This window comes from Aspergillus lucknowensis, assembly GCF_044049455.1.
Source record: "Aspergillus lucknowensis strain CBS 449.75 chromosome Unknown BJX67scaffold_24, whole genome shotgun sequence".
Taxonomy (NCBI): Eukaryota; Fungi; Ascomycota; class Eurotiomycetes; order Eurotiales; family Aspergillaceae; genus Aspergillus; species Aspergillus lucknowensis.
The window spans coordinates 185,812-205,211 of record NW_027263568.1 but is presented as its reverse complement, the minus strand read 5'-3'; the positions used below and the strand labels follow the sequence as shown (position 1 = coordinate 205,211).

General features: G+C 51.9%; 6 protein-coding genes across 6 annotated transcripts; 3 read left to right on the top strand and 3 right to left on the bottom strand.

Moving 5' to 3' along the window:
* Positions 1–15: 15 nt before the first annotated feature.
* BJX67DRAFT_355125 (H(+)-transporting V0 sector ATPase subunit a) lies at positions 16–3,115 on the bottom strand. Its single transcript, XM_071029282.1, has 3 exons — positions 2,696–3,115; positions 2,549–2,627; positions 16–2,492 (listed from the first exon to the last, which is right to left on the bottom strand). The coding sequence occupies exons 1-3, from the start codon at positions 2,819–2,821 to the stop codon at positions 124–126; spliced, it is 2,574 nt and encodes an 857-aa protein (XP_070885545.1). The 5' UTR covers positions 2,822–3,115; the 3' UTR covers positions 16–123.
* Positions 3,108–6,607, bottom strand: BJX67DRAFT_355123 (F-box and WD domain protein). Its single transcript, XM_071029281.1, has 2 exons — positions 5,940–6,607; positions 3,108–5,844 (listed from the first exon to the last, which is right to left on the bottom strand). The coding sequence occupies exons 1-2, from the start codon at positions 6,154–6,156 to the stop codon at positions 3,518–3,520; spliced, it is 2,544 nt and encodes an 847-aa protein (XP_070885544.1). The 5' UTR covers positions 6,157–6,607; the 3' UTR covers positions 3,108–3,517.
* A 1,706-nt stretch (positions 6,608–8,313) lies between these two features.
* On the top strand, positions 8,314–11,444 carry BJX67DRAFT_372507 (Rho family guanine nucleotide exchange factor CDC24; the record flags this gene model as incomplete). The annotated part of the gene is made up of 4 exons (XM_071031261.1): positions 8,314–9,285; positions 9,356–9,604; positions 9,811–9,997; positions 10,060–11,444. 4 exons carry the CDS (start codon positions 8,314–8,316, stop codon positions 11,442–11,444), a joined length of 2,793 nt encoding a protein of 930 aa, XP_070885543.1.
* Positions 11,445–12,542: 1,098 nt separating this feature from the next.
* BJX67DRAFT_130880 (pyridoxal phosphate-dependent aminotransferase) lies at positions 12,543–14,432 on the top strand. The gene is made up of 3 exons (XM_071024546.1): positions 12,543–12,748; positions 12,817–13,578; positions 13,633–14,432. Exons 1-3 carry the CDS (start codon positions 12,667–12,669, stop codon positions 14,235–14,237), a joined length of 1,449 nt encoding a protein of 482 aa, XP_070885542.1. The 5' UTR covers positions 12,543–12,666; the 3' UTR covers positions 14,238–14,432.
* BJX67DRAFT_130808 (uncharacterized protein) lies at positions 14,433–16,347 on the top strand. The gene has a single exon (XM_071024545.1). The coding sequence runs from the start codon at positions 14,628–14,630 to the stop codon at positions 16,170–16,172; it is 1,545 nt and encodes a 514-aa protein (XP_070885541.1). The 5' UTR covers positions 14,433–14,627; the 3' UTR covers positions 16,173–16,347.
* Positions 16,348–18,725, bottom strand: BJX67DRAFT_130807 (glycerol kinase). The gene is made up of 4 exons (XM_071024544.1): positions 18,130–18,725; positions 17,071–18,065; positions 16,850–17,016; positions 16,348–16,783 (listed from the first exon to the last, which is right to left on the bottom strand). Exons 1-4 carry the CDS (start codon positions 18,399–18,401, stop codon positions 16,523–16,525), a joined length of 1,695 nt encoding a protein of 564 aa, XP_070885540.1. The 5' UTR covers positions 18,402–18,725; the 3' UTR covers positions 16,348–16,522.
* Between the last annotated feature and the right edge of the window lie 675 nt (positions 18,726–19,400).

The window sequence follows — 19,400 nt, the reverse complement described above, 5'->3', positions numbered from 1 at the left end:
CTAAGGTGAAAGCTATTATTTGAAACAATCTATTGAATCTCCTATCAGGAATATACAATACATCAAGATGCAACAGAGAAGGGAGGCCAAGGAGAGGTAAAAGAAGGAACAAAAATCTTAATACTAGTCAACAGGATCTTCCTCTAGAAGTGTCTTAAAGCTAAACGGCGTGAAAGGCAATCCTTCACCCATAAAATGCTTGCTCATGGCTTCGACCCAGTGGAGACGGAGGGAGTGCAGCATTGCACTGGTGCCCTCCATAACACAGAGAATGAAGATGGTCAGGGTGAACCAAAGATAGAATGTGACAACAATCATGATCACTCGCGTGGTAGGGTTTTCGTTCTCGAAGGCACCGCCTAGAGACATATCCCAGAGAACAATGGAGAGCTGTTGGTGGGCGAGGGAAAGTGCCCAGAGACGCAGGTATGAGGCAGTGTGGGAGATGCAGTTCAGACAGAATTCGATGGTGTGGATGATCTGGTGGATCATGATTTCGGCGAAGTCGAATTCTTCGTGTTCTTCTTCTCCGAGGTCCTGTGCAATCATGGCGACGCCTTCACCATCGCTAGCAATGCTGTCGCGGGTGCCAGACGCTCGGCCGTCCATATCTCCGTCATCATCTAACGCGCTGACTCTGGATTGTTCTCCGAGACCACGGTAGCCTAGTGCACGTGCCCGGTTGTGCTCACGGCGGAGATAGAATGGTTTGAAGAAGAGCATGATTGGTACCTGAACCACAGCAAGGAGCAAGAGGAAAACCTGTACACCGCCTTGTCCCGAGTAAAGCCGCTCTTCGACAGTTCCAGGAGACAGAAACATGAAGATGAGCATGTTGAGGAGGCCGGGGGGCGATTGTCCCCTGGCGGGCCAGTCTACCGACCACTTATAGATGATAGTGACGACCAGATACCCAAAGATGGACTGGAAAAAGATCAAGCTTGGGATGAAGTTGCCGATGATGTCGACCCTCGACTTGAAGTGGCGAGCGTTGATGTATTGTAGGGTGAGAGCATAGGACATATGAGCCCAACCCAGGACAATACTCATCTTCATCTTCAAGCTGTTAGTAAAAAGGAGACTGTTTTCAGCCTCGTGCCAGTTCCAGTCGAGACCGAAGGGAAACCGATAGCTGCCCTTTAGAGAAGCCTCAACAGCTTGTCCAGCCTGGATGTCATCAGGCCACTTCCAGGAACTTGGCAGGATGGTGAATGATTTAGAGAAGATATCGTTATACATCAGACCAGTGTACATCGAGAAAATGCCCATCAGCAACATGATGTAGCGACCATAGAAAGCCATGTAGATTAGTTCGTTAAGCTTGGTCTTCGAAAGCTGTCTTTCCCAGAAGATCATAGCAGCTGCGGCCATGGTCATAAGGGCGCCATGGCCGAAATCACCAAACATCACAGCAAACAGGAAGGGGAACGTGACCACAGTATATATGCCAGGGTTTGCTTCCGAGTATCTCGGGATACCATACGCATTGACGATAGTCTGGAAGGCTTCCGTAAACTTGTTTGTGCGAACATAGGTCGGTGGGGTCTTGTTGGTACGGATTTGGTTGACAATAGTCGGCACACTCAGTCCAGCACGGTCGTTAACATCTTGCAAGGTTGACTTTATGAGAGCCAGTGAGCTTGTTGGGCACCAGGCCTCCGCAATAAGCGTCTTTCTCGCTTGGTCGTATGAGAACCTATTGAGCGTGTCGTAAACAGCTTTCTCTTTCTTGACGATGATCATCCAAGCCGCCAAAGAGCGGGCGATCTGAGAAAGTTCTGCGTCGAGGGTGTTCTTCGTATTCCGCAAGACATTGTTCACATCACTCAGCCGCGTATTAACCTCGTGGATCTGATCCCGTCTCAACTCGCTGTTCTCGTCAACGTTGTACAGAGAAGCACCGAGAGATTCCGAGATCTTTCTAATCTTCGCAATGATACTCTTTCCATGGGCAAAGATCACGAACACGTTCTTCTGTATCTCCTCGTTGGTAGCGGGGTCGATGATCGGGTCTGGAATCTCCGACTGGTTCATGTAAAGATTACCACGTAGTGTCCGCCACAGGATCCGTTCGAAGGCGCCAATTCGGTCACGAGGAATCACACCAGCCACAAATCCGATGTTCATTTCAAGAAACGACTGTTGGCCCTGCGCTTCGCCGTTCGCGCCACGATGGTTCTGCTGTTCAACATCACGAAGGAGAGGCGCCTCATCGTTGTCGAAGGACTGGCGGATTTCCTCTGTATGTGTATGTGCACGGTCAAAGAAGCCTCCAGTTTCTCTCAAAACCCAACGCCACTCCGTCAGTTCCACCTCGCGTTTCTTCAAGGTCTCGTAACTGTCATTCAATGAGGCAATACGCTGTTCGAGGCTCTCGCTGCGTTCCGCGAGCTCATCGATTTCAGACGCTAAGGGGGCAGCCAAAGTGTCGGAGAATTCAGAGGATGACCTCATCTGAATGCCAGCCTTGTCCATCTGCGCATGGAAGTACCCTAAAGCCAGGGTGAATTAGCAATCCGACCAACCCATCAACCATAACTCAACATACGAAGCTGCCTTTCAACATTGTCCAGTCGCCTAATTTCCTTTGTGAATGTCTTCTGAAAAGCGCTGGTCTCAGAATTGAGCTGCTCACCCAAACAACAATCAATCAGCTATCAAGTCAACAAAACCCTCGCCGGTGGAGTTGACTTACGTCCCGAAACTGCACCTGCCCAAGCTCACCTAGGGCGCTAACGACCTCGCGACCGATCTCGTTGGCAATATAGAGCTGTGTCAAGCTCATATCCGACGAACGGAAGAAAGTATCTTTGGGTGCCATGGTGGAAAGTGTCTGCCTCAGCAGCTGGTCCTTCACACCACAGGAGCCAGGGGTGCGGAGCCGCGCCGAGTTCGATCAAGGTGAGTAGTATATGCGAACAGAGAGTAATGATAAGGGATGGTGTAGTAAAGGAATGGGGAAAGCACACCGACGCAAGGGAAAGGAGACCCCGAGCTTGAACCCTGAGGACATTCGATGATGTCCTTCGATTTCAGGAGCCGCGTGGCTGTTTCGAATACGCACGTGACTTGTACATTGTTAGTCAGCATATACTAAGTTGTCCCGACCTACAGCCATTAACTGAATTAACGAGTTATAATTATACAAATACTCAGCTATCTCACTTATTTCATAAGTTCTAGAACCGCGCACGCTATGGTAAAAGGCTAGATGAATTTGGAAGTGATGCCATGACTCCAGCAATACAACGCCCAGATGTATCAAAACACTTTGAAGCCATGCATAGCACACGAGAGCAAAGTAGCTGGAATAGAAAGGAGCCAAAGGAAAAAGCTGGGAAAGCTCTAGCCACAGCCGTAAACGCATGAAATCTGCTTTACATGCACTGTAAGATATTAATGGACATAATACTAAAGGAGGGAAACCATGATCGCAAGACAATGCGGGAACGGCGAAAACCGATATCAGTCATACAGAATGAGAAGGTAGAGATTATTATACTGCACATAGGGTGGGCTATAAACCAGTGAAAAACTGGCACGCTTCGTTAAGCTCCTGGTCATCGCAGACAAAATCCCATCCCACGATTCGGGGATCCTGGCTGGCACAGATAATTTTTCGGGCGTCAAATTGAATTTTGAAGACTCGAGATGTTGGTGTTGGCCGGAGTTGGTTATGATAGTGGGCTGCGATGAGGTTCATGAGGGGTGGCCCGTTGGGCGGGTCCGGTCGGCTGGGGGCTCCTTGGACTTGTGGATGGAGGCTGGGAGCCTGGTCTGCAATTTGTTGCGGGGAAATGGCCGGATTGCCGGGCTGACTTGGCTGCGTGATATTCGTAGAGGCTGATGCTGGCGGCTGTGCAGGTGTAGGAAGACTATGCCCCGCTAAAGCAGCTTGTTGAGCAAAGGCATTGCCACGCGCGGAGCCAGGACGCGAGGGTGCACTCATTTGGGCAACGTAAGAGGCATTGGCCGCGGCATCAGCCTGTCGTAGTTGGTGGCCAACAACCCATTTCCCTTCTCCGTCCTTTTTCCATATAATAATAGACTCATCATATGAGCCGGAGACAATCCTCCCCCATTTGCTTCCACCTCCTCCTGGCGGTATGTGGGCGCCAAGTGCCTTGATGTCTCGTGGATTTCTTGAACCAGCTGTGTTCTGCTGGTGACCAGCTCGTCTTAGGGCGGCAGGGCCTAGGTCAACGGCTTCACCGGAACGCTGAGCATTCAAAAACTCTCTGTCAACCGCTAGGGCTTCCAGTCTGAGGGTTTCTTTCGAACCCGGAGGGTCACCAAAGCCGGCTTGAACAGTCCTGACAAGATTTTCATGCCCTTTTAAACAAGCAACCTCTGCACCTGAAATGTGGTCGAAAATACGGACGGTATCATCGTTGCTCCCGCTGATAATCCGCTGATTATCGAATTGAACGCAGGCTATACCTTTTGAATGGCCGACGACCGTCTTTATACAGGCGCCACTGCGGATATTCCAGATCTTGATCAACCGGTCACCTGAGGCAGAAACAATTTCATCATCATTCATTTGAATAGCATTGACCGCAGCTGTGTGACCTTCTAGCGTCATCAAGAGAGAATACGGTAATAGAGTGCGGATATGGTTCTTAGCGATCTTATCCTCAAGATGGGGGAAGGGAATCTCCCTAGTGTCGACGATATACGAAGGGTACGTGACCCCGGACCCCTGGTGGACGATAGGGTAGGCCTCGTCGGTTGCGGAAAGATGACGTCGGTTCCAGATTTTAATAAGTTTGTCCTTCGAGCAAGTGACGAGATATCGGTGGTCAAATCTGAGGTTTAAGACAGAGTCGTCGTGCGCGGGGGTGATCTCATGAATCTTTTCGCCTGTGGAGAATCGCCATACGATGACAGCCTTGTCACTGCTACCCGAAATTATAATGTCTTCGGATGGGCTAGGGTCAAATTGGAGGCAAAGTACGGACTTTGTGTGCCCAAGGAGTGGGCGGTGCCATAACCTCTTTGTCTCCAAGTCCCAGACACGCACAGTCCTATCACGGCTGCCACTGACTAGCCATTTCCCAATAAACTGGATTGCATAGACACATTCCCCGTGCGCCTCTTCCATATGCGCGGGATGTGGGAGTTGAAAATTCGTGTATCGTCCTTTAACCCAATTGTCTTCCAAGCGGCGGCGCTGTCGGTACAAATGAGGCCAGTCAATCTTGACGGAACCATTCGGCATCCGGATAAAAAGGGATGATTTGGTGGATTGTGATGGCGCTCGTTGAATCGATTTGGAAGGACTGATATCTCGCGGAGCCCCTTGCCTACTCCCGGCATTTTGCGTATGAGAGGAAGCTGTGCCTTCCCGAACCGCCGCATCACACATGCGAAAGTCACCCTCCCTATCGGCTTTTGGAACCGCATGTTGTTCAAATATCGGCGCGTTCGAGCCGTTACCGTCCGATCCCGCTGCCCGCGAATCTAGCCATCCAGGAGGGACGCGCTTTTTCTGTTTTGGTTCCCCCAGGTCTGTCTCGTATCTCGAGCGCGATTTCCGAGATTGAGGTGAGGAGAACCCTGAATGGTCCCGCTCGAAAGCGTGAATCGCATCGATGTCTACACGCCACCCCTCACCGATATAAAGTTTCTTCCACAGACGGGAGTCAAATATACGACTCCGCCAGGCGTGAGAGGCCAAAGAAGCAGTCAAGAGAGTCTGGGAGTCGAGGTAGGAGAAAATCTCGGAGGTGATTTCCGGAGGAAGTTTGAGAACAGGGTCCATGTGCAACAGCGGGGACAGCCGCTCCACCACAGCAGCGACAGTTGAGGTGCGCAATGTACGTAGAAGACTGTAGGCGATCTCTATATGAGAAGGAAATGCAGGGTTAGCGTTTGCGTCGGCCACGTATGACAAAGGACGGACGGGCACTCGACGGCCGGATACAACCGCAACTCACCAGCTCTTTCGGCCTCGCTATGAGTAGAAACCCAGTCAGGAATAGGCATCACATCCTCTGAGGGGGTATGTAAGAGCTCCTTCTCCGCCTGGCTTCGTGTGTCATCAGAGTAGCCTTCATCCACCTTGAATGGAGCTGATAAAGAGGAGGCGGTGAGATGGGATGGATAGAGACGAAAAGGGATCGAGGCTTCTATCACATCAGTATCTCTCGCCATGAAGGTTCTTTCTATCGGGTAGACCGAACAACAGCACTGTCGCTGTTCCTCCGCACCCTCTTGTTGTCTTCCTCACTCCTCAAAGCTTCTGCCGAGCGATGCGGATTTGCCCAGCGTCTGCCTAAGGCGGTGGCTGCCAAACAAAGCCTCCCGCCGGCTTCGCCTTCGGTAAACGTTCGAGTATATGTAGAGTGCTCGAGAATCACACGCTTTATGAGGTTAAAGACCCTTCCGAGGGGCTCAGGTAGCAGACGGCAAGATCGATAGAGGAAAATAATCAATTTTGGAGTGTGAAAATTTCCCGGACGGCCTTCATCGCCTTAGCTGAGAGCGAGCCCATCCATTCTTTAGTTATCTGATGAACATACTTTAGCGGGTCTGTGGGGAGAGATTAAGCTACTACCAGATAGTCGAGGAGGAAACAGGATCAAGCAATTGAACTTGCTTTGCCGGTTCTTCTCTGTTCACGCGCAATCGCGGCGAACAGTAACTCAAAAATCCAATTTAGAAAAGGCTCGTCACACGTTGGCATACTCTGGAGTAGGCAGACGGCTTGGTGAGCTGTCGATAACTGGAGAGTGTCTTCATAGGCATCAGACGACGATGCATCCCCTCAGCTACGGGAGTTTCTTACTCTTATCAATTGATGAGGACTTGGGCTCTTGCTCTTCAGGTCTTGAGTGACAATCCAACGTGAACACGAGGCATCGGAGGAGTCGGCTCTGAGACTTGCTGGCAGCCATTCCTTTGACCCAAGTGCATCTCTACAACACGGCTTTCCAGAGCGGCTTCGACGATCTGGCGATTCCAGAAACCTACCGCAATCTTCTGATCGCACTGGTCCAGAGCCACGCATCGAAGAACAAGCAGTAACCATCTATAGATCTCGTGCGTGGAAAAGGCCGTGGCCTGTTTATCCTTCTGCACGGCCCTCCGGGCGTGGGCATGAGCTGAAGGCTGTTTGTCTCGCTCTGGTTGATTTGGGAGATAAAGACGCAAAACGGCCGATCGCTTTGCGACAAAAGCACAATGTCGTCAGAGATGGTCTCAAGAACAGTGTCAGAAGCCGACCGTCATTCATGGGAGCGGATTTTATCTGAGACCCCAACCCACAGAACTCCAAGTATACCCCTGCAGGGTCGGGCCATCTGCAGAAGACGTTGGACTGGGCAAAACCTCGAACATTTCGTGTGAGGGGCATGATCATGCATGGAGAACCAGCCTCCGGAGTCTTCGCTCAAGCCGGGCTTGGGTTCTTCCATCGAGGAGAGGTGACGGCTTTCTTCGCAGAATGTGGGAACAACACCAGAAATTAGTGGCGTCGTCTTGTTTGGGCCCCTCCTCCTTCCTACTTTTCCAAGTTCCCTGAGTCCCTGTCCCAATCTGGTAACAGGACCACATCCCGGAACTGCCTGGAATTTCAGGTTCTCCTTCATTATTCGCCCTCCTTCAAGTCACCAAATCTCTCCTCCTTTCTCCCTCCATGATTTTCGTCGTTTCTCCCATCTTCTCTCTCCCTTCCTTCTCTCTTCCAACTCAAAGTCCATAATCCTTTAATCTCTCGCGCATCTTTTTTTATCCACCCACCTTCCATTCCACTCGCCTTTTGCCATCATACTTCGGTGGCCCTGATCTCCCTCAGGGTTCCAGCCTGGCTACTGCGGCAAACCAAACCCCACACCCTCCCTTTTCCATTCCGATCTGGGTCCCTTCCAACTACCCCCAATTCTCAGCTGGCCAGCAAGGGTGAGAGGAAGCCTGCTCGTTATCTATATTTTCAGTTTCCGAGGTACCGATTAAGCATCCTCCTATCGCTTCCTAGAGTACGCGCCGTTGAACTTACAATTCGCCGTTTTCGTGGTCGACGTAGTTTTTGGGAAGCATCGACTCTGGGCACCGTCAACCGCCCGCTATCTCCACTCCTTTTCTTAGCTGCTCGCTTGCGCCATCCATCCCGCATCGGTCCAGTGGCTCGCGTCCTTCAGTGATCCATGCTTGACTTGACGGCTCTCGTACAACCTCCGCTGGCCGCCACGACTTTCTCTGCGTTTTCCCTTCCTTCGTCTGCTGTGCCGATTTGAAACATCTCGCTTTCTGTCGCTAGTCGACCGCCCTTCTTTCGCTCCCCCAAAACGGGCCCAGTCGGTGGACGTCGCGATGGCTGACGCCGCTGGCCTGAACGGCGGTCCCGTCGCCGAGGACAATATCATCAATCGCCGTGGTAATGAGGGTATCTATCAGAGCTGCGTCAATCTCAAGAAACGACTCGCGGAAGTCCGAAATTTTGAGTCTTATCTCCGGGACATGGAAGAAGAGGACAGAGTACAGGGAAATGCGGATCCTGTCACTTCGCTATGGAACTTCCTTCGACGTGGGTACCCTCTTTTAGCCATCTACAACGCATCCCTTCCCGACGAGCCCCTCGAGATAGATACCGCCAAAGTCCCCGAAGCCAGGCGTCCCAAAGCCGCCACCTTTAAGTTCCTCCAAGCCGCTATACAGCAACTGGAGTTTCCGCAGCAGGAATGTTTCCTCATAACGGACTTGTATGGTGAGAACACAATTGGGTTTACCAAGGTGATTAAGATGGTAAATCGGGTCCTAGATATACTGGAGATTCAGGGCCAGCTGAACAAACAATCCGACCTTGGGACAGCCGCACCAGCGACAGGAAGGAAGCTGACGAAGCGAGAGCACATTCTGAAGGAGTTATTGGAAACTGAGCGCGATTACGTTCACCATCTGCAAAACCTGCAGGCTCTCAAAAAGGAGTTAGAGGATACTGGAGCACTCACTGGCGATGCTAGTCATCAAATCTTCTTAAATCTGAACAATCTCCTTGATTTTGCCCAGCGGTTCCTTATCCGGCTCGAACAACATTACGCCCTCCCTGAGGAAAGGCAAAATTGGGGTGAGCTGTTCGCGCAGCAGGAAGAGGCTTTTCGTCAGTACGAACCTTTCATTGCGAATCAGTTGCGCTGTGATCAAACTTGCCAGAAGGAGTGGGACAAGATCCGAACCGCGCCGCGCTCTCCTGATCTGCAGCAGATGGTGGCGCAACAAGCCACTCTCAACGGTTTCTTCGTCAAGCCGTTTCAGCGCTTGACAAAGTATCCCCTAATGCTCTCGGTGAGAACCTGCCCGGTGTTACCTGTGCTCCACCAGCCCGTATTTTCAATGCTGATTCTGGGTTCAATAGGAGTTGCGTAAGCAGATCGAAGACCCGGAACTTCAAGCCGACATTTTGCGCGCCATCGACGCTATTGAGTCTGTTCTCGATTTTGCCAACCAGGCGATCGATAAGGAACAGCTAGCCGCTGCATTTCGGGAACTAGACGAACGCGTTGATGACTGGAAGTCCCTGAAAATTGAATCTTTTGGCGACCTACTTCGCTTTGGTACCTTCACAGTGATCAAAGGCGACACCGGGAAGGATTCAGAAAGAGAGGTTGGTACATTTTCCGTCACTCATTAATATGCTGGCCCCAACTCTTGTTCACCCTGCGGCATGTGGGATTACCTGCAGAATGCCCTATTATCTCGCAGCCCCTTGCCCATATTCCCAATCTTTTCCTCCCTACCCACTATCACGCCCCGACACAAATTTTGAGCCTCGCCTGCTGACTTCTTGGCGTTTCCCTATCACAAATATAGTATCATATCTATCTTTTCGAGCGGATCTTGCTTTGCTGCAAGGATATAAACCCGAATAAGCAAAAATCGAGGCTAGTTGGGGGCAGTAAAGAGAAGCCAAGTACAAGCAAGGGCAAACCCCGGCTGCAACTAAAAGGGCGCATTTACATGGCAAATGTGACTGATATCGTTTGTCTTCAGAAACCAGGTACTAAGAAGCTTGTGTTGTTTTGCGACTACATTTCTGACCATCTTGTTTCCCTTATGCAGGATCATACCGTATTCAGATCTTTTGGAAAGGCGATCCAGGAGTTGTCGACAACTTTGTCATCCGCTACCAGAATGAAGACATCATGCGTAAATGGCACAAGGACATCAACTACCAACGGGAAGTTCAAGCAGAGCAACGCAGCTCTCGACACACCGGTACCTCCGATAGCGAATTCACCTACCTAAAATCGATGGCCAACATCCCAAATCCTTACCAACAAGAGTATGATGCCGAAGAACAGGCTACCAAGGAAGCGGCCTTCTTCTCTGAATTTCCCATGAGTCGTAATGCTTCAAGCACGAGCCTCCGCACCCGCTCCGCCACAGGAGGGAGCGGTAGCTCAGGCCCTCCATTATCCACCGGCCGGCCCCGGTACCCAGCAATGCCCGATTCAACACTTTCGGTACATACACAGTTTTCGGGTGGTAGTGCGTTCCCGGGGAGTATGTCTCCAGCTGAAAGAAACGCGAGTTCCTACTTCTCTCCCGTCACCGAAACCCCATCAACCAGATCAAGCTCCCAGTCAACCGCGTATCCCTACAATCGTCAGCTGACCCCGGCCACTACTTGGAGCGAGGATAACAACCGATACACAGCTCCCGCGCTGTCTCGCGCGACATCTAGGGATGGCCCCAACTCGAGTCCTTATTTTAATGGGGCGCCTAATGGGCGGACTGCTCAGCGCCCCTCACTACCTCCTATGTCCGCTCACAGCCAAACATCAAATGGCACCGCGCAGAGAATGCGGTCTGCAAGCAGCCCTGACATTCATCATCACAACCCTGAATCGCGCCGGTACATGGGTGCGCACACGATGCAGACGGTTGATAATGTGCCCGTTCCGCCCATTCCTGCTCACATGGCCAACATGAAGGCGCCGGTCAGTCGCAGTCAAAATAACTCTCCGACGAACAATAACCTTCCGATTCGTACAGCAAACCACGTTCCCTCTAATTCTCAACTACACCATCCTCACACTAATTTCAATGAGCCTCAGTACTCCGATGGCCGGCCGGGCGCTCCTGTTTCTGATCAGCCAACGTCACCACTGAGCCATGAATCCGAGGAGCCCTTGATGCCCACGCAACTGAAGGCGAAGGTAAATTTCGATGAGAATTACGTGACTCTAGTGATATCCAGCAACATCATGTTCCGTACGCTCATCGATCGGGTTGACGCGAAACTCGCCCGGTTTACCAATCGCTCAATCGGCAATAAGACGGTCCGCTTGCGATACCGGGATGAAGACGGGGACTTTGTGACAATTGACAGCGATGAGGCTGTTCAACTCGCATTCATGGAGTGGCGAGAACAACATCGGGAAATGCTCTCAAGAGGTCAAGTGGGCGAGATTCAACTCTACTGTCAAGCGGTTGAAAACTAGACCCAAGCCCAACTTCAAATCACCCGCATCCTAGCGCTCCCTACCCCCGTCGTACTGCATTTCTCTTCCGAAAGTGTTCAATGAGCTAGGGGCGAGAAGAGACACCCCAGTTTTGGAAAGGTACTCAGGATGCGTCGTTTTACGAACCATTTACGGATCTATATTTCTGCTTCCATGTCTGATCAGCCCCCCCCCAAACGAGGGAGACATGCCTGTGATATGATGATGTTTGTTTCGTCTCGTTCGATCTATTTCCCATCTATTTTTGCCGGTTTTCCATGTCCACGAACTATGACCGCATGATGAATGTATAATCCTGTACCTTTTCCAGCAGGCCTTTCCGAGATGACACGATGTATAGTGTTTTCGCTTTTGTTGGGGCTGAATTGCCTTTTTGTTACTCTGTGCTGTCAGGCTTGCCGGGCTCTAACTCTCGTCAGACATGGGGCCGGCCGAGACAGCGTCGGAGATGACTTTTTGATTATGATTACGGACTAGACTTGCGTGTTGCATATTGTGAGGTTCAGCCAGCAGTGAATGGGAAAAGTTCCAAACCGAGATATCCGGAAGACTTCAAGTTGAGTCTCTCTGCCTTCCGAGGCGGTGGAAAGGGGGGAAGATTTTATTTTTTACCTTTTTTTTTTCTGTTTTTTTCTCCGACGCGGGCTCGTTCAGGAAACTTTTCAAGTAGGCAAGCTGGTGTTTCTGATTTGACGTTGCAACGCCCTGGAAAGAAGCAAAAAAGTGGCTGCCGGGACTTCCTGTGGCCCCAGAAACCTTGATGTCTTTGCTTTGTTAGAGGATTGTCGCTGGAGCGACTCTTGATCCCAAATTTGTCGATTTGGACTTCGATATCGGCATGCCAGCCCTGAAGCCGACTCGGATGCTCCACGCGGAACCAACTGATCGGAATGTTGGCGTGCTTTAAATCCTCAGGGACGGGATCTGGGCTGCAGAACAGGCGATGAGGCATTTTTTGGAGCTGACGCCCAACGCGGCAGCTAAATGGGCAGTGCAATCATCAGTGCGCGATATTCGAAGACTCTGCTGCCATGACTCCATATAAGAGTCGGGGTGACCGCAGCTCTTGACTCCAACTCCAGTAGTACCTAATAATCATATCCACTTCTCCATTCAGTCTTTTCAACTCCCACCTTTCGTCGTTCGGATTGCCTGTCGGCTCTCTACTCCCAAAGCCACTTTTTTTCACCTTTGGTCCACGATGTCTTTCTCTGGTCGACGTGTGAGCATCCTTCGTTCCTCCAATCGACGATTCTCTCTCGGCAAGGAGCTGTCAACAAACGGTGCGTCTCTTGGCTTCTTTGCTTTTGTCGCGCTTTGCTTTTTCAAAGATATGCTAACAACCCATAAGAGCTTCAGTCCGAAACCCATCGGCAGTTCCGAACAGCCCACGAGGGCCACCGTCCCCACGCAGGCCTCGACGCCTCGCGTGCCTCCACCGGTGTTGTTTGGTGTACAGAACGCGCTACGGAGCACGGTTACGCAGAAGACCCTGCCGAGTGGGCTAATCTCGGGCAAGGTGCCCCCGAAGCCGACGACGAGATTGAGGGCAGTTTCCCCCGCCCAGAGAGCATCCCGATAACATCTGCCGCGCGGGAATACGGCCCGACCGCAGGTATTAAACCCCTGCGTGCCGCTGTTGCGCGCCTATATAACGAACACTACCGTCAGGGAAAGGAGAGCCAGTATTCATGGGAGAACGTCTGCATCGTTCCTGGTGGTCGCGCCGGGTTGATCCGTATCGCCGCCATCCTGGGCAACTCATATCTCTCATTCCCGATTCCCGATTACTCGGCGTACTCGGAGATGTTGAGTCTTTTCAAGAATATTGCTCCTATTCCCATGCCTCTCGCCCAGGAGGATCATTACCACGTTCACCCCGACAAGATCGCTGAGGAGATCGCCCGTGGTACATCAGTCATTCTGACTTCAAATCCCCGCAATCCGACAGGGCATTTCCTGTCAAACGATGAGCTGGCGCAGATTCAGGATATCTGTCGGGACCGGGCCACACTCATCTTGGATGAATTTTATGGTGGCTATAACTACACTACGGATTGCGACGGCACGACCATTAGCGGTGCTGCAAACGTCGTAGACGTAAACAAAGACGGTGCGTACGCTACTCCCAGGTAAGCTCCCGAACAAATGCTCATTCACCGAGTAGATGTCCTCCTCATTGACGGTCTCACAAAACGTTTCCGTCTCCCGGGATGGCGTATCGCGTGGGTCGTCGGCCCCAAAGAATTCATCGACGCCCTCGGCTCTGCAGGCTCGTACCTTGATGGTGGCGCTAATGCCCCGTTCCAAGAAGCCGCAATCCCAATGCTCGAGCCATCGCTCGTCCACACTGAAATGAAAGCGCTGCAGAGCCACTTCCGCGAGAAGAGAGACTTTGTCCTGAAGCGCCTGCATGAGATCGGGTTCCGTGTCCAGGATATTCCCCAGGCGACTTTTTACATTTGGCTCGACCTGACATCGCTCGACCCGCCTCTTCCCAAGGAGGCAAACATCTCTGACGGTCTAAACTTCTTCAACGCTCTCCTCAGCGAGAAGGTCATTGTTGTGCCTGGTATTTTCTTCGATCTTAACCCCGCCAAGAGACGAGACCTGTTCGATAGCCCCTGCCATCACTTCGTCCGCCTGAGTTACGGGCCGAAGATGGATGTGTTGAAGAAGGGTCTGGACGGCATTGAGCGCGTCGTTCGTCGTGCACGCGGGGAGCATTACGAGCCTACTTTGGAGGATGAAGTCGCGATCCAGGACGATTAGGCACCTTAGGTTCCGACCGCCACACAAAGGAGTCGGAGGCAGATAGTAAGATGTAGATGCCTGAATCCTTCGGCACCAATGGCGATAAGGTGGGTATCAGCAGAAGTATTCAGCCGAGAGGACATGACCTCTATAGAGAAAGGTCTGTTCTATAAAACGGGGAATATTATTGCAGGAATAACAGAATAAATCGCTTCGAGAGCTAGATTATATGGGATATCAAGTGAAGCCTTATAGACTTCAGGAGGCAGCTCCCAGCAGGCAAAAGGCCATGGAATCACCAGCTGGCTCTGTCACTTTGGCTAATCGCGATGAATCTCGCGTTCAGAGTTTTCAGCGTGACAGGTCGCCAGGGTCAAGTTGGCATGGAAGATTGGCAACCTTGGGATCATGACCACGGCCATTGATACCTGGGGATTCGGGCATCAGGGCTATGTCATGCTATTTTTCCTCATTAAGCTTAGTCCACGACTCCGCGCTCTGTTTCTGTGGCATCTTTCCGCTCAACAAAAAGCATCGGATCGCGTTCCCCCCACCCAAATCTTCTTCCATCCGCTCCCACTGCACTCAATGACACCCTCCTCTCCCGCGACATCAATACCCGCAGCGCCCCCGTCGAGGAAGTCGTCCTCCACCCTGACTACAACCCTTCTAAACTACACCGTCTTCACCTTCCTCTCGATCATTCTCCTCTGTCTCATCCTTCTGACTCCAGCCGATGCAATCTACCAATGCTATGTCACGCACCGCCTCACAAACATCTTCATCATTACTGGCGGGTACGTCGTTACGTTTCTTTTAGCGGTCCTTATCTATGCAACACGCATCTATACGAATCGGACTGTACTAGCCGGAATCCCGAAGGCATGGATCCCGGTCGAGAAGGAGGATGTTGGAAAGTCTGTCAGAAGGCTGGTGGTGGAGGGGCTGGGGAGAAGTGCGCTTGTTGCGTTTGGCGCGAGGCCGAGGGGTCTCTCTCCTCAGGATGCAGCGGTGTGTGCGAGTACTGGCGGCGAAGAGAGGAAGGGACTACTGCGGGGGTTTGATTATGATCTTGACCCTGATAACCCGCCGTGGGGCCATATTGAGCACCCGGGGTGGTCGGTTCCCTCTACGGCAGACGGACACGGACAGGGAAGTCTACCACCGGGGCTATGCTACCGCACTGTTGTCCGGGAGCTACCGCATCTCATCGAAGCGAAAGCCGTTTCACTGGTCCCGCCGGATCCAGTTTTCTCATCCCATTACCAACTCCAACTCCACACAGAAGGCTGGGCTGGCCCAGATAGAGAAGGTGAGGGAAACATTCCCGATACCCGTATCGTCGAAATCCTACGCCGCCCCGCCACAGCATCATTGCGGAACTACATGCATCACCTCACCGAACTAGGCGTCATCAACCCTCCTGAATCAGGAACTGAGTTCCTGTCCTTCTACGAGCGCGCCCGATTCTCGGGCCGAGACCTTAACGAATCCGAATTCCGCGAATTAATGGGTTCGTTTGCGGATGTGTTACGGGGCATGCGCTTCTCCCCTGAACAGCTAGACCACGATGACGTTCTCAATATCGGTATGAGGGACCGGAATACATCCATATTTGCGTCAGAGACGCAATCGGAGTCTGTTCTCGGACCCTCCGACGAGGAGGGCGAGACGGAGACGGATACGCTTGGTTCCGCGTCCGTTTCACTGTCCCTCAGTTCCCCGACATACGGGTTCACCCGTTATCAACATTATGCGACAGAGAACCTTGATGGGCCTTCTAGGCGTAGCAGGGGATCGCAGTGGGTTCGAACACCTTCGACACATTCCTTGCGTCCTGTATCGGGTGGTACGGGCTCCCATTCCGAGTCGGGGTCCGGGGGGAGTGTAATACGCTTAGCTGATGCTCGGACTGAGAGTACGTCCGGTTTGCCCTATGTTATTAGTAGGTAGCTGGTCTATTCAATGAGCATTTTAATTTTATACCCACCTAAGTTGTCATCTTTAACATAGCCTGAACGTTCTAATATGCTCCCCAAAAGTGAACTTGGGCATGACACAAGGGATCTATGATGATGGTATATGTTCGTGTACCTATCTAGTATATTGTGGATAGACCCTCATGCGCTGACTCGTACCACCCGAAAGCAATTATCCCTCCCACCAAACCCAAGATCTAAGCGATAACAATATGAAAAGATCAAAAAATCGCTCAATCGTGGCCAAAGAAGAGGAGATGCAAATATACACAGGATCAGAAATATATCGGTTCGGTCGGTCTGAAGGGCGAGTTAGGAAATTTACTACTCATCCTGCATCTCTGACGTATCCACCCAGCCGCGGGACATCTCAACGGCTTTCGACCACTGCTTGTACATCTTGGCACTTTGCGCAGTAGAAATTGCGGGTTCGAAGCAGGTCCGGTTTGCGCGGTTCATGTTTCTGAGCTCGCTGAATTCTCTCCAGATATCAATAGCAAAACCGGCGGCGATCGCGGCGCCCAGCGCTGTCGTCTCGTGCATTGCCGGTCTCTCGACGGGTATTTGGATGATGTCTGCTTGGGTCTAGGGGCGGCCAAGTTAGTTTGTTGGGGCGTTTTTACTATCTTTCTTTTGGACTTGGTTGCTCACCTGCATGCAGATATCGGAGTTGCTCATTCCTCCGTCAACGGCTAACTCAGAGAGCTTATGGCCGCTGTCCATCTCCATGGCGTCGAGAATGGCTTTGGTTTGGAAGCAAGCAGCTTCCATGGTGGCTCGGGCGATGTGGCCGCGTTGTGTGTGTTGTGTGATTCCGACTGGACATAGTCAGTCGCTCGATGCAGAATTTGAGAAAATTTTAGACAACTTACAGATTGTTCCTTTGGCGTCATCAATCCAATATGGTGCGAAGAGACCACTGAAGGCTGTGACAAATATGCAGCCTCCATTGTCAGGAACGGTTGCCGCCACCTCACTGACCTTCCTCGAGTCTCGAAAGAAGCCCATGTTGTTCATGAGAAACGAAACACCGCTTCCAGCGACAGCCACACTCCCCTCAAGCGCGTACACGGGTTTCCGATTCCTCCCCAGCTGGAAGCCGACGGTACCAAGCAGGCCGTGCTTGGAAATTACTGGCTTCTCACCAACATTATAGAGAAGGAAACAGCCTGTACCATATGTGTTCTTCGCAGTTCCTGGGGTAAATGCACAGTGGCCGACCAACGCCGCAGACTGATCGCCGAGGCAGCTAGTGATTGGGACTCCCTCGAGCGGACCTGACCGAATGTACCCATAGCCGTCGGGATCAGACGAAGGGATAATCTTGGGGAGCCGGATCTTCTTGCGGTCGAGCCCAAAAAAGTCGAGGAGTCGCTGGTCGTAATCGAGTGTCTCAAGATTCATGAACATGGTTCTTGAAGCATTCGTCACATCGGTTACATGGTGACCCCCCTCGGGCCCACCATTCAGGTTGAACAAGAGCCACGAATCAACAGTACCGAATGTGAGTCGTCCTTCATCATATGCCTGCTTGACTGCCTCGTTATTTCGAATCAACCACAACAGGGAAACAGAAGACGGGTATGTGGACAACGGCAGGCCGCAGATGTTCTTGAGCTCGTCCGCCCCCTTCTGCGCTTTGAGTTCTCGAACAAGGCCCTTTGTTCGAGTGTCTGGCCAGGCTATTGCGTGGCACAAAGGCTCACCCGTCTCCCAATCCCAGCAGAGAGTCGTCTCCCGCTGACTGGTAATACCAATGGCTTCGATATCTGACTTTGAATGACCGAGGGCAAGGAAGGTTTTCATGGCTTCCTCAATACAGGTATAAACGGAATCCACCAGCTCAATAGGATCTTGCTCGTGCCACCTAAACAACAGTAGGTATGTAAGTGGGGGACAGTGACAGAACGCTGACAGGGTGAAATGCATACCCTGAATGCTCATGGAGCTGGCGGAATTCCGATTGGTACTTGGCAATGGGATTCCCCGTACAATCAAAGATAATGAACCGTGTGCTCGTGGTGCCCTGGTCAATTGCGCCGATAAATCGATCTTTTAGGTTGTCATTCCGGCGGTCTTCGTCCTGGAGTAGAGAACGAGGCCCATCCTCCGAGAAACTCGCGCGTATTCTCACTTCGTGACGCTGGTCTTGCGACTCGATCTCGGCGTCCAGATCAGACATATCGAAGGGATTCTTCCGCATGATGGCTGCAGTGTGTACTCCCCGTGGACTGGATTGGGTGGAACAGAGATAGGGGGAAGGAAAGAGCGCAACAGAAACGGCGTGGGCGACAAAGACTGGTAGAACAGTTACGTCCGCGGATCGACAGTTACGGCAGAGCAGGGAGAGGTTGAAATGGGAGGGGACGAGCTACGGGGATGTGACAGAATACAATTTGGAATGAGGGGCAGCGAGGCAGTGAAAGAGACGAAGAGCTTGAATGGAGAGAGGAGCAGCCAAGATGTGATGCAGCGGATGGTGACGTAGCCAGACGAAGACCGAAAAACGGCCGTGTGGAGAGTCCCAATGGGTTGAGTGAGTGGCGACGAGGATGAAGAGAAGAAGAACGACGACGATGATGAATAGGGGAAGCCACAGCCTGATGAGGGGAAGGGTAACGCTGTGGGAATTAAGTATTACTGTCGAGTCTGACTCGGGACTGAGAGGACTGAAAAACTTGCTGTCGAGAGGGGCAGAGGGGGGAGGGACTCTTTAGTATCCCAGCAGGGCCGCGAGAGTGGGCACCGGCACCCCGACTGGCATTCTACAATCGTCCACGGGTGTTAAACGTGGTTCCTGCTTCTGGGATGAACATGACAATAATGGAATCCAAGGCATTTGCAGCACTCTCATGACGGACTATGGTGGGGGCGTGGGGAAGAAACGCGATCGCTGGCGGGCTTTTTATTTGCTTCTCAAATCCAGTTTCCCTCTTTTTTTTCTGATCAGACGACCAGCTCTTCCTCCATACTCCAGACTCAAATGCTGTCCTCCCCTGGCATCAACTGAGGAACCGACGAAGCCTCGAATGCTTGGTCTGAGACCCTCTCCCATTGCGGAAGGTTAGCCAGGCAGGCGGCAGTCGAGGCTTTCGGCCATCCTTCCCATTCCCGCAGCTCTCAAGGTCGAGGCCTTGTAGCTTCACCTCACATGACTTCTTCCTCAGGAGGAATGCCTCAGCCCTTTGAGGATCTCCTCAGC

What these genes read in the sequence shown, in the direction of transcription:
- BJX67DRAFT_355125 (XM_071029282.1), bottom strand. Translation starts at nt 2,821, where the DNA reads ATGGCACCCAAAGATACTTTCTTCCGTTCGTCGGATATGAGCTTGACA. An exon ending in GGCAGGTGCAGTTTCGGGAC is followed by an intron (nt 2,628 to 2,695) that starts GTAAGTCAACTC and finishes TTGGGTGAGCAG; the next exon opens with CTCAATTCTGAGACCAGCGC. An exon ending in CAATGTTGAAAGGCAGCTTC is followed by an intron (nt 2,493 to 2,548) that starts GTATGTTGAGTT and finishes CCCTGGCTTTAG; the next exon opens with GGTACTTCCATGCGCAGATG.
- BJX67DRAFT_355123 (XM_071029281.1), bottom strand. Translation starts at nt 6,156, where the DNA reads ATGGCGAGAGATACTGATGTGATAGAAGCCTCGATCCCTTTTCGTCTC. An exon ending in TAGCGAGGCCGAAAGAGCTG is followed by an intron (nt 5,845 to 5,939) that starts GTGAGTTGCGGT and finishes CTTCTCATATAG; the next exon opens with AGATCGCCTACAGTCTTCTA.
- BJX67DRAFT_130880 (XM_071024546.1), top strand. Translation starts at nt 12,667, where the DNA reads ATGTCTTTCTCTGGTCGACGTGTGAGCATCCTTCGTTCCTCCAATCGA. An exon ending in CAAGGAGCTGTCAACAAACG is followed by an intron (nt 12,749 to 12,816) that starts GTGCGTCTCTTG and finishes ACAACCCATAAG; the next exon opens with AGCTTCAGTCCGAAACCCAT. An exon ending in CGTAGACGTAAACAAAGACG is followed by an intron (nt 13,579 to 13,632) that starts GTGCGTACGCTA and finishes TTCACCGAGTAG; the next exon opens with ATGTCCTCCTCATTGACGGT.
- BJX67DRAFT_130808 (XM_071024545.1), top strand. Translation starts at nt 14,628, where the DNA reads ATGACCACGGCCATTGATACCTGGGGATTCGGGCATCAGGGCTATGTC.
- BJX67DRAFT_130807 (XM_071024544.1), bottom strand. Translation starts at nt 18,401, where the DNA reads ATGCGGAAGAATCCCTTCGATATGTCTGATCTGGACGCCGAGATCGAG. An exon ending in CAGCTCCATGAGCATTCAGG is followed by an intron (nt 18,066 to 18,129) that starts GTATGCATTTCA and finishes ACTGTTGTTTAG; the next exon opens with GTGGCACGAGCAAGATCCTA. An exon ending in ACTCCGATATCTGCATGCAG is followed by an intron (nt 16,784 to 16,849) that starts GTGAGCAACCAA and finishes GGCCGCCCCTAG; the next exon opens with ACCCAAGCAGACATCATCCA.